The 14,907-nt window shown below is 27.3% G+C and overlaps 4 protein-coding genes across 5 annotated transcripts; 3 read left to right on the top strand and 1 right to left on the bottom strand.

Annotated features, from left to right (window-relative positions):
* The first annotated feature begins 180 nt into the window (after positions 1–180).
* On the top strand, positions 181–6,125 carry Ash2 (set1/Ash2 histone methyltransferase complex subunit ASH2). Its single transcript, XM_072907222.1, has 11 exons — positions 181–293; positions 836–985; positions 1,063–1,241; positions 1,339–1,511; positions 1,645–1,822; positions 2,664–2,872; positions 3,029–3,206; positions 3,629–3,773; positions 4,066–4,201; positions 4,415–4,666; positions 5,253–6,125. Exons 1-11 carry the CDS (start codon positions 271–273, stop codon positions 5,355–5,357), a joined length of 1,728 nt encoding a protein of 575 aa, XP_072763323.1. The 5' UTR covers positions 181–270; the 3' UTR covers positions 5,358–6,125.
* Positions 6,126–6,224: 99 nt separating this feature from the next.
* On the bottom strand, positions 6,225–7,788 carry LOC140673959 (bolA-like protein DDB_G0274169). Its single transcript, XM_072907223.1, has 4 exons — positions 7,642–7,788; positions 6,856–7,067; positions 6,542–6,610; positions 6,225–6,424 (listed from the first exon to the last, which is right to left on the bottom strand). The coding sequence occupies exons 1-4, from the start codon at positions 7,682–7,684 to the stop codon at positions 6,344–6,346; spliced, it is 405 nt and encodes a 134-aa protein (XP_072763324.1). The 5' UTR covers positions 7,685–7,788; the 3' UTR covers positions 6,225–6,343.
* A 291-nt stretch (positions 7,789–8,079) lies between these two features.
* Chmp1 (charged multivesicular body protein 1) lies at positions 8,080–9,906 on the top strand. Its single transcript, XM_072906974.1, has 3 exons — positions 8,080–8,458; positions 8,759–9,224; positions 9,383–9,906. Exons 1-3 carry the CDS (start codon positions 8,437–8,439, stop codon positions 9,495–9,497), a joined length of 603 nt encoding a protein of 200 aa, XP_072763075.1. The 5' UTR covers positions 8,080–8,436; the 3' UTR covers positions 9,498–9,906.
* Positions 9,907–10,805: 899 nt separating this feature from the next.
* Positions 10,806–14,895, top strand: LOC140673715 (recQ-mediated genome instability protein 1). Of its 2 annotated transcripts, none has more exons than XM_072906830.1 (10): positions 10,806–11,103; positions 11,446–11,589; positions 11,675–11,878; positions 11,998–12,155; positions 12,486–12,773; positions 12,964–13,197; positions 13,269–13,419; positions 13,739–13,954; positions 14,491–14,586; positions 14,656–14,895. In XM_072906830.1, exons 1-10 carry the CDS (start codon positions 10,990–10,992, stop codon positions 14,752–14,754), a joined length of 1,704 nt encoding a protein of 567 aa, XP_072762931.1. In that variant the 5' UTR covers positions 10,806–10,989; the 3' UTR covers positions 14,755–14,895. The 2 variants fall into 2 exon arrangements, with proteins under 2 accessions (XP_072762931.1, XP_072762932.1); XM_072906831.1 differs by having other exon boundaries at positions 11,009–11,103; positions 11,477–11,589.
* The last annotated feature ends 12 nt before the right edge of the window (positions 14,896–14,907 follow it).

Genomic DNA, 14,907 nt, shown 5'->3' with positions numbered 1-14,907 from the left:
GTCGGTACCAGATGACTCAGTGAAGATTGAAATTTGACCAATCAGGACGAAGGGAACTAAAATTACTTTCTCCTGATTGGTCTACTTTCAATCTTCAATGCATTTCGTCGGTGTCACATCTATGAAGTTTATGATTAATGTCTATGATTGTTCTTCGCGCATGCGCGAAAAACCCGGGCGAAATTGTAGTTGCACACTCCATTACAATTTACGTTATCGTATTATATTCTATATTGTATCGTTGATAAAGAGAAAAAAATCTGTAAACCAATGGCAGAAGAAAAAAATGACAGGTAATGAATGTTATTCGATATATATTAAGTGTATTCAAATATATATATATTATTCTATAATCATGATTTGTTATTAAATATGTGCAATGTACCGAACACACATATAAGTTGAGGTTATGTTTTTATTCTGATTTTTAATTGTTGACAAACAATTCATGAACATAAGTGTTCGAGGAATAATTTTTTAATTCAAGAATAATTTGAAAAGGGAAGATTTGTATTCAAATAAAATAGCTTACTTTAAAAGTATTGGCAATTCAACAAACTGGAAATCTAAGAATACAAAAATAATAATAATTTGCAATAATTAATAATAATTGTTAGAATCAATATTTTTAAAAATCTCTGTAAAGAGAAATTTAAATAATAAAAGTTAGATCTTAGAATTCAGATGAAGAAATTAAAAGGATTTAAAAAATTTTTTAAATTTAAAATATATATACTTTCAAATCTGAAGGGATAAAAGATATAAATAATTTATAGAAAATTAATGTTATCGTAAATTATTATTATAATTTAGTAATTAAAGATATATAATTTAGTCCAAGTGATAAGCTTGAGCCAGTAGAAGCTGCTGAAGAAAAGATAAAAATGAAGTTTGATGATAAGAACAAACAGAAATCTAAGCCAGATGAGCCCGTAGAAAGAGTCAGTGGACAAAGTAATAACAATGAAAATGGAAATTGTTACTGGTAATTATCTATAAATCGTTTGCGATGGTGTGTTTCTTTCTTTGTAACATTCTAATTTACTGTGAAATACTTTGCAGCAACAAGGAAAGAAATTTAAATATTGTGGAGCTACTTTGTGCTAGTTGTTCTCGTTGGTTTCACGAATCCTGCATCGGATATCAATTAGGAAAACTTGTGCCTTTTATGATGAACTACATATTCATGTGCAAGAACTGTTCACCGACAGGCTTAGAGAGCTTCAAGAAAAACCAAGCACGTGAGTGTTGAAAATCAGCTATAATATTGATGCATAATGAAGATATTTTATTAATTACTTAATTAATTAATGATACTGTTTCTATTTGATCCTACAGCATTTCCACAGATGTGCATAACAGCCATCGCAAACCTGCTGCAGATATGTCAGAAGGAAAATGAGCCAAGGATTCTCTTTCACAAGGACAAAGATATCATACCATTTATTGATTGTCATTGGGAGAGCATGACTACAATGCCTCGCAGAGTCACTCAATCCTGGCATGCTACGGTATTTAATAAGCTTTTCTATTGCTGCAATTAGATAAGGACTTATGAGTAATATAAGTATAATATGAATTTATATAATCTTTTACTTTTGATTCTATAGTAAAACTATCTTTGACAGACATTTAATCTTTTAGATCCACAGAGCATTGCTTAAAGACGTTGGGACGCTATTTACGATGGACGAGAGTACATCCGAAGGTCAACTCTTCGGTCTGGCAAGCCCTGAACTCACATCAATTAAACCAAATTATGAAGCTATGATTAAGAATGGTCACTTGCGAGCGACAGAAATGGGCGGCCTACAGCATGTTGGTGCGTATCTTCTATTAATTTTATATCAACAAAGTTTCAATTTAAACTTAATTAAAAACGTATTTATAAAATACTAAAAATTTATGAACAGCTAACACTATTGCTAAATTTTTGCTAAAAACAGATGTAGATTCTCTTCTCAAATTCAAGATAAAAGAATATGCATAGAAAGAGTTTCAGAATTTTCATATTTTAATTTATGAATATTTAGCGGTTTTATTCTTGTAGTTATTTTTATATTTACAATTATATATTTTTTAAGTTCTTTAATTTATGTATATTTCAATATCTCTATGAAACACATGACTGTAACAATACATACAAAACGAAATATTTATGTTAAAGCTTATCCTAAATGTTTCAAAGAATCAAATATACGTAATTTATTAAATTTTTATTTTTTTCAAATCTTACAGAAATATTATTCCTTAAAGCAAGTTTTGATCATAATGATTAAGTGTATAGAGATCTGTCAGTCTTTATCTTATCACAAACGCAATCGTGAACTCGTCATTTCGCTATCAGAAAGCGACTCAAGTTTAAATTATGACAGAGAAATTGTATAGATTCTATTAAACTTTGCCCTAAGATACTTCACTAAAGCAACAATGTTGTATCTGATATCATTTATATCATTTACATATGATTATTATTATACATATATGTATGTATAAAAAGAATTTATCGTAGCAGTTAATCAGAAAAAAAATCAATTGTTTGCTTTATTGAATTTAAATGCATTGAAAAAAAAGAAACGTGATTAAATTTGCGAAGAGAGAATTAAAGACGATATTGTTGATAACGAAAGTGAAATAATATCATATTAAAATGGAACGTTTAGTACCACTTAGTGGAGGATTGCGTGGTCGTAATGCTAAACGAAAGTTCCCTGGCGAGGCCGCGGGTGCAGGTTCTGGGAAAAAGGGAAGAGGATCTGACATGACCACTCCAAAACTGCCCGCTCATGGTTATCCACTCGAACACCCTTTTAATAAGGATGGTTACAGATATATCTTGGCAGAACCAGATCCTCATGCACCTTTTCGACAGGTAAGATGTACTTTACTTTTCTACTGATAAAAAAATGCTATAAACAGGTGTTTATGTATTATAATTAAAGAATTAAAATTTTAGACTTAAATTATAATAATAAGTGTCTTCAAGCAATTTTCTCTAAATTTTCTAAATATTTTAATTTGTGTTCAGGAGTTTGACGAAAGCAGCGACTGGGCTGGTAAACCTATTCCCGGATGGCTGTATCGTGCTCTCAGTCCAAGTACTGTGTTACTTGCATTACATGATCGCGCGCCACAATTGAAAGTCGCTGAAGATAGATTGGCGGTTACTGGGGAGAAAGGATATTGCATGATAAGAGCCACACACAGTAAGAACGCTATCAATTTATAAAGATATACGATATCATGTCGAGTATATCTAATACAATTTTGCAAGAGAAAAATTTTATAAACTCTTATGATAGCCTTTTTCTAAAGTAATTAATTATACATTTTTTAAAATACAAATTTATATATTTCAAAGAGAGAAAAAAAAGAAAAATATGGATTTTTGCATTGTTATTATATGTAAATTTTTAGATACAATGTCGTTCTCACGATAGTTTCTCCCCCATAAAATGCTTCTTTTTCTAACTATAACAATTTATTTTCAAGTTCTCTTCATTATGCCATTTTTGCATTTTGGTTCCATTCTATTTGTCTCTTGTATTTCAAATATTTAAAAGATATCTGCTTTTGATTTGCGATAGCTTGTATAAACGTTTTAATTATATCTACTAACATTTTATAGGCGTCAGCAGAGGCACTTGGTACTGGGAAGCCACGATCGAGGAAATGCCGGAAGGATCTGCGACAAGACTTGGATGGGGACAAGAATATGCGAATTTGCAAGCTCCGCTTGGCTATGATAAGTTCGGTTATTCATGGAGATCAAGGTACATATATTTATGCTATGATTTTATTACTATATAGTACATTAAAGAAATATTAAGAAATATGTGTTTTTTTTAATCGTAATTTTATTTTTACTCTTGTTTTGAAATATTTAGAAATTTTATAGTAATAATTAGTTTTAAAAAATCTTCTATTTTTCCTCCATTAAGAAATTATTTATTATTTCTATTATTTTTTAATATGTTATAGAATTTATATTTTCAAATTTTTAAGATAGTATATTTTTCTAAAGAAAAAATTTCAACAAATTTTCATGATACAATTATTTTATAGGAAGGGCACCCGATTTCACGAAAGCCGCGGCAAACATTATAACAATGGTTACAGCGAGGGTGATACATTGGGTTTCCTTATAGTTCTTCCAAATACACATGATGCATCGCACATTCCAAATACTTATAAAGACAGAGTGAGTATATCATGTTAATAAAAAAAAATTAAAGTAAAATATCGCTCGAATATTTCTGAATATATAATTAAGCCGTTTATAATATTTTCTCTTTTTTGTTTTTTTTTTGTTTCTTTTTATTAAAATGTTTTGCAAATAATTTATAAATGTATAATTTTTTTTTTACAGAAGTACAATTTATTTATTCTTTGTATTTTTTGATTTTTAAATTAGCCCTTAGTAAAATTCAAGAGCCACTTGTATTACGAAGAGAAAGACCAAGTGCAGGAAGCTTTGAAGGCTCTGCGACCTTTGGAAGGTAGTAAGATCATATACTACAAAAATGGAGTCAATCTAGGTGATGCTTTCATGGATATCAACAAAGGAGCCTATTATCCTGGAATTTCGATCTATAAAAGCGCAACGGTATCGGTGAATTTCGGGCCGAATTTTAAATGCCCTCCAACCAACATTACATTCAGAGGCGTAAGTATATTCACACCTTTTATTTTCTATTTTGTGATCAATGATATAATTGAACGATTACAAACACTTTTTTAGATCAATGATATAATAAAAACTATATGGTAAACATTTTAATGTTAATTTTTATGTAATTTATATAATTGTCTTTTACTAGTCATTTATTTTTTTTAATTATATTGTGATTTGAATACTACTATTTATAGTTGTAATAAACTTTAAGATGGTCCATTTTTTTAAAATTACAATGAAAAAAATTATATATTATATATAATATATATAATACACAATGTATTGTTATATTTAGATGTTATCTAGATTATACATCTAATTAAAAATCTGAAAATATTTTGAAGAAATTAATTTTATTAAACAATTATTTCATAGAAATGAAATCTTACGAGAGTAAAGTTTATATCTGCATTATTTATATAATTTATATATTTACATCTTATTTTAAATAATTTCAAAATTACTCTGATCATCTAATATTAAATAAAAATGTAAAAATTTTCAGTGATTCTGAATATAATATTAATTTGGGATAATGTTAATTCTTATTGTTTACAAAATTATGTCATTATCATAGATGCATGAGAAGGCAGAAGAAGCAATTGCCGAGCAATCGATGGCGGACATGTTGTATCTTACCGAGAACGAAGGCAAACTAAGACTGGATACATTTGTATTATGACATTAGTGTATCTTTTTATTTTCGTCTTTTTTATTCTACAATTTTATAGATCTGATATGGTTATGCATATGTAGGATTTGGCACAACATTACGTGATTTACAAACAAAAAAATAAATAAAAATTTTAATTTTTTTTAATTGTACATGCACACACACACATACACAATTTTCATATTAAAATTATCCCTAAAACTGAACACGTGGGTCTTTCGTGACCGTGTCATTTTTAATCCATTGTTTTAAAAAAATATTAATAAAATCTCGAGGTTGAAAACTTATCCAAAAAAAGTTTGTCAATTTAAACAGTTCATTCAGTGCAAAGTGCTACCTACACATTTAGGATTACGGTGCCAAAAAAACATGTTCAGTTTGAGGGTTATTAAAAATTATCAAAAATTTTCGGTTTTTAGTATATGGAACAAGCTCAGAGAAAAAGAGAGATGAAGAGAAGAACATATAATTAAATCTCATCAATGATATGATAGTCTTTCCATGCATACGAAATTTGCATCACAATTTATCAAATTGTTGACTGAAATCCTGCAATTAGAGGAGTAACAAAGTTAAAAAAATATTATATCTCTGGATATAATTCAATTAATATCTTCGAAGTGAACCCTAAAGTTAAAAATATAGAGCATCATGTAGTGAACTGTTTTTTTTAATTCTTTGTTGTTCTATATTTTAATTTTATGAATTAAATTTTTTAGTTCAGTATTGAATTTTATTTATGCATGGGAGATTTTTGTATGCAGAAAGTGGGTATGCATGTGTGTATAGACAATATATATAAGACTTCAGTATATGCAAGATCTCTTTTAATAATAAAAAATATGTAAATATTATGTAAATTACAAAATATGTTTATTATATATATATATGTTTATTGTATGTGTTTATTATACTTATATTACACATATATTGTGTAATTTATTTTCATAACTTAAATCATTATTCTTAATTAATCGTTAAATTATTAAATAATATTATTTTCCAAAACCACCTCTGCAAGCAGGACTCGCAGCCACTGTTTTATTGCTTGCTTCCCACTGCTCAGGTGTTTTCGCCTTAAACATACCACATTAATATAAACTTTATTTGATCTAGTTATTAAATATAAAAAAATAGAACATAATTTTTCTAATTAGTAAGGGAACTAATTAATAATTAACCGTTTCACTTACTATTATTGATAAAGCGTGTACATCTCCTTGCAGTTCCATTTGCAATAATTCATTTACTACTCGGTGTCTCTAAATTAACAATTCAATTTTAATTCGAGATTCAAATTTCCCATTATTTGGAGTAATAGATACTCCCTAATCTTGCAATTAATTAAAATTAAATTATTTTTTTATTATTTCATTTGTTTCATAAATGTTATTTTCTTTTGATTCATTTTCATATAATTTGCATATTTTATATTTTTATGATTAAAACAATTTTTGAAATTTAATATAATTAATTAATATATAAACATAAAATCTCTAATAATTACCTGAATCAACGGCTGATTGTTAAATTTTTCTGATACAATCACTACTTTAAAATGTGTCTCAGAATCCTTGGGAACATTGTGCATATAAGATTCATTAATGACGTTACAGTACAGGGGTTTCAATACGGTCTCCAGTTTTTTTTTTATTGAATTTTCTATTGGTTTATTTAGCATTACTTTACTCATATTTTCCTGATGAAATGTGCTATAATCTATATTAATGTTTTTTATTTAATTGACATGTATATTTAAACGAGTAATATACATTAGATAAAAAGTTTTTATATTATATGGATTCTACAGAAACAGATGCAAATGTGTAAACTGTATATAGTTATGTACTATAGTCATTAATGTTAAGAAACCTATATCATTATACAAGAATGAAAATTATTTAAAACGTAAAATATGAATTATAGTACAATTATTAATTAATGACTGATATTGAATGAATTATATACAAATTATTAATTAATGACTGATAGAAATAAACTTAAAAAAAAATGTTCTCTTAATAAATATATTTCTTTGAGTCTTCCAATATAATAAAATGTACGCTTTTTATATAATCACTTTATATACTTCTAGTTACGCATTATACTGTATGCATAGAAAAATAAAATAAATTTGTAATAAAATTATTAACAACGAGGAAATAATAAATAAAATATAACCATTATTGTATAAGACTTTAGACTTTAATTAGTTTGGCCCTATATTATGATTATTTAATTTTATTTGCAAGAGATATGAAAAACGCTTTTAATTGAACTTTAAAATACTTACTTTTTCTAAATATAAATTTTCTTAGAAACTTTGTTTTATGCATTTATTCATAATTATTTATGCTATTTTTAATATAACTTTCCTTCTCTCTTCTTCAACATTTATTGAATTCGATACTTTCTTACTTTTTGGTTAAAAAATAGTATCCTAGTCAAAAACATTGACTTATTCATATGTATTTCATGAACTAGAAAAGAAATGAATAATTTACATCATTATAATTCTCCAATTTATTTATAATTTATTTTCTTTTTTTTTACTGTTTACATTCATAAAATAAAATCAAAACATTTCCTGGAAACAGTATTGATAAATATCTGATGAAAAATGTTTTTAGTTCAGGATGATTAGTGTGTAAAAAGAGACAGAGATCCATCCAAGAGCATACATGTCTCTTTCTAATACCCTGTCTCTCTCTATATATTTTATACGTCTATGACTCAAATCATGACATTTTCTCCAGTTTACAGTTCGTAATTATTCGCGACGCTGGTTTTATAATACAATAATTTTGTAAAATATTGTAGGGATGAGTAATATCGTATTATCATCTTGATCATAATTGTCATGTGAATTGAATGAGACAGAGAGAGAAAGAGAGATAGCCTTTATTGTTTTCCATAAAAAATTCGTGACAAAAACGTATTATTATAAATACAATATTTGTGACGATTTACTGATTTGTCACTTTATTTGATTCGTCGACAAAGAACAGCGCATTAGAGCTGACAGGAGTAAATTTTATTTTTGAGGTTAGGTTTTTATTTCTTCACAACGGGGGCCGAACAATCAGCTATGTCTGTCTCTCAAATGGAAAGTATCCTTTAAATATTTTAATTGTACTGTCTACAGAGCATTTAATAATTATTTTCATATTTATACTGAAATTCTAGTTTTTTTTTTTTATAAGTGTTTGAAGCAAAACTTGTCAAGGCATCTTCAAAGGATATTCACACACCATAAGGATGCCATAGGAATTGTCATCTAAATTTTATTTTTTTCGAATATATTTTATAAAAATTTACCAAACTCGAAATATAATTTTTCTCTGAATTTTTCAGCAAAAGCCTGCAAATTCTCATGATACAAGATTAATTTCCTTAATAATAAAATATAGAAAATCTATTCAATCTGAAGTTTGCAGTAAAGGAATTAGAAAGAAACTCAAAAAAATGCGAGAAAGAGGAGAAAATAGAAAAAACGAAGATCAAGAAAGCGATACAGAAAGGTAATATGGAAGGTGCTCGTATCCATGCGGAGAATGCAATTCGACAGAAAAACCAGGCCTTAAATTATCTCAGGATGAGCGCCAGGGTGGATGCAGTGGCCAGCAGAGTACAGACTGCACTGACGACTCGCAAAGTCACTCAGTCTATGGCCGGTGTTGTTAAGGCCATGGATGCGGCAATGAAATCCATGAACTTGGAAAAAATTTCTGGACTCATGGATAAGTTTGAGAGCCAATTTGAGGATCTGGATGTACAGAGTTCATATATGGAAAATGCTATGTCACAAACTACTACTACCAATGTACCTCAGAATGATGTGGACTCTTTAATGCAGCAAGTTGCGGATGAGGCTGGGTAAGAATATTTATGTACTCTTATTTGTCAATTTATAAATTTATTTTATGATTTAAATTTTAATTCTCTTCTTAATGTATGAAAAAAACTGTTGCTTTTAAATAAAAAAAATTTTTTAAATTATTAAGAAAACTTTATTCGATTTTATTTATTTGCAGCCTGGAACTGAACATGGAATTGCCCTCTGGTCAGCTGGGCAGTATCGGTACTTCAACGGCAGTAAGCCAAGAGCAAGATGAGCTAACACAGAGATTGGCGAGACTCAGAGAGTAATAGTAAAATATTTTATTGTATATATACGTGATTAATATATAATTAAAATGTTTTATAAGTTATATATAGTATATATTCCCAATATTTAATAATAATGTGCATTATAATGTTACATATGTAGTAATACACATATGAATATTTTTTACATTTCAATATTGGGATAATAAGTCGAAACAAATAAGAAAGTTAAATGGGACAGTTTTAAACAACTTATAACATCTTTGTAGTTTACATGTGACAAGCAGTATCAATTTTAATATGATACAATGAGATCATTATAAAGATTGCGTTGACTTCTATCTTAAAAATTTGTGGAGTCCTATATTTTTAAATAATTGTCTCGTTTTGTTTATATTTTCTAAACTTTCCAATCCTTCAAATCTCACAATTATTTTTGTAAAAATTAACCTATTTTTTTAAATTTATAAAATAGTTGATCAATTAATTACGTCTTTTTGAAAACAAAATTAGAAATTACGAAATGTAACCTCATGAAATATTTTTGCTATCAAGATCAATGTGTGTTATACATTCATATAAATTCAAGATAAAAATATTTAAAATTATGATTTAGATAATCTTTTGAATTAAAAAATACACTCAGACTAACAAAAATGCAAAATATAAAGTAATTTATTATTTTATAATTTAATTTTTGTAATACTAAAGATATAGTTATTAAGTCGGTATTTTTTTGAATGAATAAATATGTAATATATAAATATCTATAATTTCTCTCTTAAACAGAACAAAATATTTTGGTTTTCTCTTTTTATGACAATACCACAATTTTTTAAGAGGGACATGATAATTTGTAACAGTTAAAAAGAAATAAATACTTATAGATGAAATATACGCTTGTAAAAATAAATAACTTGTAAAAATGCAATGAACATATTAAGACAAACAATACAAGTCTTTGTTTTTATTTCACCAAATTATTGAAATTAAAAAAAAATATTACTAAATATAAGATTAATAATGATAAAAATAGTAACTCTTGCAATATCAAAAAGGCATTGTAATTATGTAAAATCAATGTTGCTAAAAAAATTTGTGTTTTTTCCTTCTCCATTGAACATTGAAAATAAGATTCAAAAAAGCCTAAAAATAAAATTTGTTACTGAAGAGAATTATATCTAACAAAAACATTCTATTATCTTCAAAGATATAATTTTTATATTATACGTTTTAAGAATACAAAATAGGAGTCGTATAAAACAAAAAGGTATTTGCTAAAACATAAGCAACCTATAACAAAATATATTTCCAATTTATATAAGCACTCCCAATAAACAGCTCTGCGTAGCATGTTGCAGCAGCACGTGCGTACATCGTACATGCCTGTCAATCACGTGTCAACGATCTAGCTCACGCATGCGCACGAAAGTCCGGTTCGGGAAGATTTGCTCTTGCCTCTTCCCTCCAATTCTCCTAATACCTGAGTTTTATTCAAATTTATAATCAAGGGGAAAGAAAAGAAAACGCGAAAATGAATGACAATTTGCTGAGACGGATAAAAAACCAGCTAAATGCAAAGTTTTATATGATGAACGACGCGTGGCTGCAAGATTGCGTCAAATACTTTATCAGAGAGAAAACTGAGGTATGTTGGAATTATTCTTATTTTATCTTTTATCATTAATTAAAATTATAAATTATATTAAAGTTATATGAAATGATAACATACATTGCATAATAATTTTATTTCGAAGTTTATAGATAAAAGAAAAATCTATGAAAAAAAAATATATATTTTTAATATTTTATATAATATATTAAATATGAATTATATTTCATTAATATTAAAAAAATATATATTTAATATTTTTAATATTTTTAACATGAAATTTGACGTACACAAGTCCTTGCATTGTAAGAAAAATTGAGGAATTTTTACAAAAATTTAATAATGAAATCACATTAACAATTGTCATTATCATTATAGATAACAGACAAGCATATTTTGGAATTTGTAGAAGGCCAATGGCAACTAAGTGACTTGCGGGAGATCAACAATGAGAATGGTTGTTTGCCAAGGAACTTCACGCAACAGCTGCATACTGTATTGAATGGTACCTATATACTCCAGGTGAGTTTTGAGGAACGTGCTGTTTTGGTACATATTTTTCTCAGGACCCAAATTTGTATATAAAGATCATCTGATATAAGCATAGGTAGACAAGATGTATGATATAGCAAATTCTAAGTATAAACAACTTTGTGAAATTCGTAAAGTCAATAGTGAGAATTTGATAGTAACGGAAGAAGAGAAACAAGCTGAATGGGAACCCAAAGCTAGAAGAATGATACAATTATGTCTCACTGATGGAATACAGGATATTACTGCAATAGAGTACAAACCGCTTAAACAAATGACTGTAAGGATTTTTATTATATTCTTTTTTACAATCAAAATTTTGAATGAATTTTTCATCTAAATTACTGAATTCAGATGTAATAATAATTGTTTTTTTTTTTTTTTTTTTTTTTTTTGTAGACTATGTTGCTTCCTGGATATAAAGTGATGATAATTGGTCCAGTCAAGTGTAGACGTGGAATTATTCTTTTGGAAGATGGAAAATATAAGGAAATTGGTGGGGAAGTAGAATCTCTATTGAAGCCCAATGCATTGGAAAATGTCTTGGCTAGAGCTATGTAAGATTCTGTTGACCTAAGGCTCCTATCTTTACTGTAGACATATTAATTAGAAGAATTATTTAGAAGCGAGAAATCATATCTTTCTTTTTTCAAAGTTCTTTCGAAATAAATAGGTTTTTTGAATGCAATTATTCATTTTCGACGTTCACAAACTTGCACACATACATTTAAGCAATGGCTTAATTTATTTATATTCAGCTTGCTGCAAATTATGACTTAATCAATTAAATAATTACATGCAAATGCTAGCTCTAAATTATTTTTAATTTTCTAGTTCTAATTTCTTGAGTTCTAATACTGATCTCTTATATTTATTTTACTTTCCAGTGGAGAGCCAGAAAATTCTGATCCATATAACGACAATGGGCTATCCAGGGCTATGAATCAGAATGCTCAAAATGACAACTTTAGCAACAAGGATAGTTTATTCGATGATGATTTTGAGGAGACTGTCGATTTGGAAGCAGTGACGGCTATTGAACAACAAAATCAGAAAGTTGAATCCATTCAAAATCGCTTTGGAAGTACGTCTAATCAGAAACAAACCAGAGAAACAAACGAACCTCTGGAAGACTTGTTGTTAGAAGACATAGATTTTGAACCTTTAGAGAATTGGTTGGTATTAAAGTTAGAAAAGGAGATATTCATTTTTTAATTAAAATTTTTTCTAGATAATAATTATCATTGTTTTAATTATATAAGAATCTATATTTCAGAATTTACAATTTTATGATATAAAATAGATATTATTTTATTGTCTGCTATTGTTCTCCAGTTTTATTTAACCGAATGATCATTTATTTAGGCTCAATAATTCTCTTACGAAATCTGTACCGTCTACGTCGCGGATGGAAATTAATAAATTTGATGAGAGAAATAATGTAATGCTAGCAGAAGAAACATCAACCTCAACACACGATTCTCGCAACAAGCCGTCATCTTCTGCAAGTTCCTTTAACAATAAATATGCTTCAGAATTTCTCAGTGATTTCGATTTTGACGATTGTGAAATTACAGTTAACACAGAAAAATCACGAAGGTTCTCTGTCTTTATATATTTTCTATAATTTTTAATTTATTTTCGTATTTATTTACTTTATATTATTTCAGTCAAAAAGATAAAAATCTACCAAAAAGTGAAAGCAAAGTATATTCCTCACCATTAATGCCTAAATCGAAATTGACAACTCATAATGCTCCAAAGGAAATGAAAAAAAATATTTCTATTGATGCCCTGAGAAAACAAAATGAAAAATCTGTGGTACATATTTACAAGATTATATATTTTTTTCTTGCATTCATACATGCATGCTATGTGTACAAGATGTTAAAGGATTCAGAACTATAAAATAGATCATACTTTTATTAAGACAAAAAAATATATCTAAAAACAAATTTATCATATATTGATAATATATTCTTTCTGTAAATTTCATAAAAATCTATGAAGGATCGTGTATGATTTATTCTTGTTAATGAATACCATCTAGTCTAAATACTATTTTTTTAACACTCTGTACATATTTTTTTTATATTAAAACTGTTTTTTTTTTAATTTTAATTCTACATTTTTGTCAAAGACGAGTGTTTCGAGCGCAATCCAGCAAACAGCAAACACAGAAACAATCAATGTCTTGAGAGACATATTATCCAAACCTATCATAGGAAGAGTACATAGAATAGTGAGAGCTCAAGTAAAGAATCATTCGACGTTAAAAAAAGAGGGTAAACATTGGACAGTAACAGCACAGATTGCGGATCACACTTCCAGTATAGAAGTCTGCTTTGATTCTGCAGTAAGTGATATAGAAAAAAAAAAGATTCCTTAGAAGACTTCTGATTTTTTATTAAAACCACATTAAATTGTGATATTAAAAATTGAAAAGTCACACACATAAAAGTCTTTTGTGTAATTATTTCAAAAATATATGTATGTATATATATATATATTGCAATATGTTTCTATACATTGTCAATATAATAAACTTTACAATTAAAATTTATAATTAATTCACATATCTTGAAAAAATAATATATATTCAATATATTTTACTAAATTATTTAATTATAATAATACTCGATATTTATTATATTATTATTAATAATATTCGATATATTTTATTATATCTTTGATATAATCTAAACTATTAAACGCAATGACAATTACATGGCATATGAAAAAATAAATTTGTCAACATATAGCATAATGAAAATTCATGAAAATTCTTCTGGCATAATTTAATGTGGTTAGAAAGGACAGAGGAAAATTAGATGTTGTTAGAGAGTCAGTGATACCTTTTACAAACACAAATTATTTATATTCTTTTTTTAGATCCTGGAGAAATTTATTGGATTCTCTGTGCAGGAATTTTCACAAAAGAAGAAACTGGCTAAGTTAGATTCTCAAGTGGATAGCGAATTAAGATTGGTAAACTGAATGTTTATAGACAATAATTTATATTGAAAATGGCATTTATTTAAAATTCTCTGCTTACAGAATTTGCGCAAGGCGCAACATCAAATTGAAAACTTGAATGCATTATTGAAGCTGGAATTGGCGCAGGATAAAATTCCCAAAATCATTGACATTATATAGTTACCTCCCGATAAAATAAAACTCTTACGAAGAATGTCCAAATAATTACGATAAATGTATAAATTGTAAAAAAAATTTAATAACCTGCAAAATTTAAAAAGATACGTTATTTTGTGTAAATATAGAATAATACAACTGAATCTACTAGTAATA

The sequence above is a fragment of the Anoplolepis gracilipes genome, chromosome 15 (assembly GCF_047496725.1).
Source record: "Anoplolepis gracilipes chromosome 15, ASM4749672v1, whole genome shotgun sequence".
NCBI classification, from domain to species: Eukaryota; Metazoa; Arthropoda; class Insecta; order Hymenoptera; family Formicidae; genus Anoplolepis; species Anoplolepis gracilipes.
The sequence above is the reverse complement of the archived record's forward strand: the minus strand, read 5'-3'. Positions and strand labels throughout refer to the sequence as shown.

Coding starts and splice junctions, on each gene's coding strand:
- Ash2 (XM_072907222.1), top strand. CDS start 271: ATGGCAGAAGAAAAAAATGACAG. Junction 1,512..1,644: donor CTCAATCCTGGCATGCTACG/GTATTTAATAAG, acceptor TTAATCTTTTAG/ATCCACAGAGCATTGCTTAA. Junction 4,202..4,414: donor CAAATACTTATAAAGACAGA/GTGAGTATATCA, acceptor TTTTTAAATTAG/CCCTTAGTAAAATTCAAGAG.
- Chmp1 (XM_072906974.1), top strand. CDS start 8,437: ATGTCTGTCTCTCAAATGGAAA. Junction 8,459..8,758: donor GTCTGTCTCTCAAATGGAAA/GTATCCTTTAAA, acceptor AATAAAATATAG/AAAATCTATTCAATCTGAAG. Junction 9,225..9,382: donor CAAGTTGCGGATGAGGCTGG/GTAAGAATATTT, acceptor ATTTATTTGCAG/CCTGGAACTGAACATGGAAT.
- LOC140673959 (XM_072907223.1), bottom strand. CDS start 7,684: ATGCATAAAACAAAGTTTCTAAGAAAATTTATATTTAGAAAAA. Junction 7,068..7,641: donor AAAATTTATATTTAGAAAAA/GTAAGTATTTTA, acceptor ACATTAATATAG/ATTATAGCACATTTCATCAG. Junction 6,425..6,541: donor TACACGCTTTATCAATAATA/GTAAGTGAAACG, acceptor GGTATGTTTAAG/GCGAAAACACCTGAGCAGTG.
- LOC140673715 (XM_072906830.1), top strand. CDS start 10,990: ATGAATGACAATTTGCTGAGACGGATAAAAAACCAGCTAAATGCAAAG. Junction 11,590..11,674: donor ATGGTACCTATATACTCCAG/GTGAGTTTTGAG, acceptor ATATAAGCATAG/GTAGACAAGATGTATGATAT. Junction 12,774..12,963: donor TTTGAACCTTTAGAGAATTG/GTTGGTATTAAA, acceptor TCATTTATTTAG/GCTCAATAATTCTCTTACGA.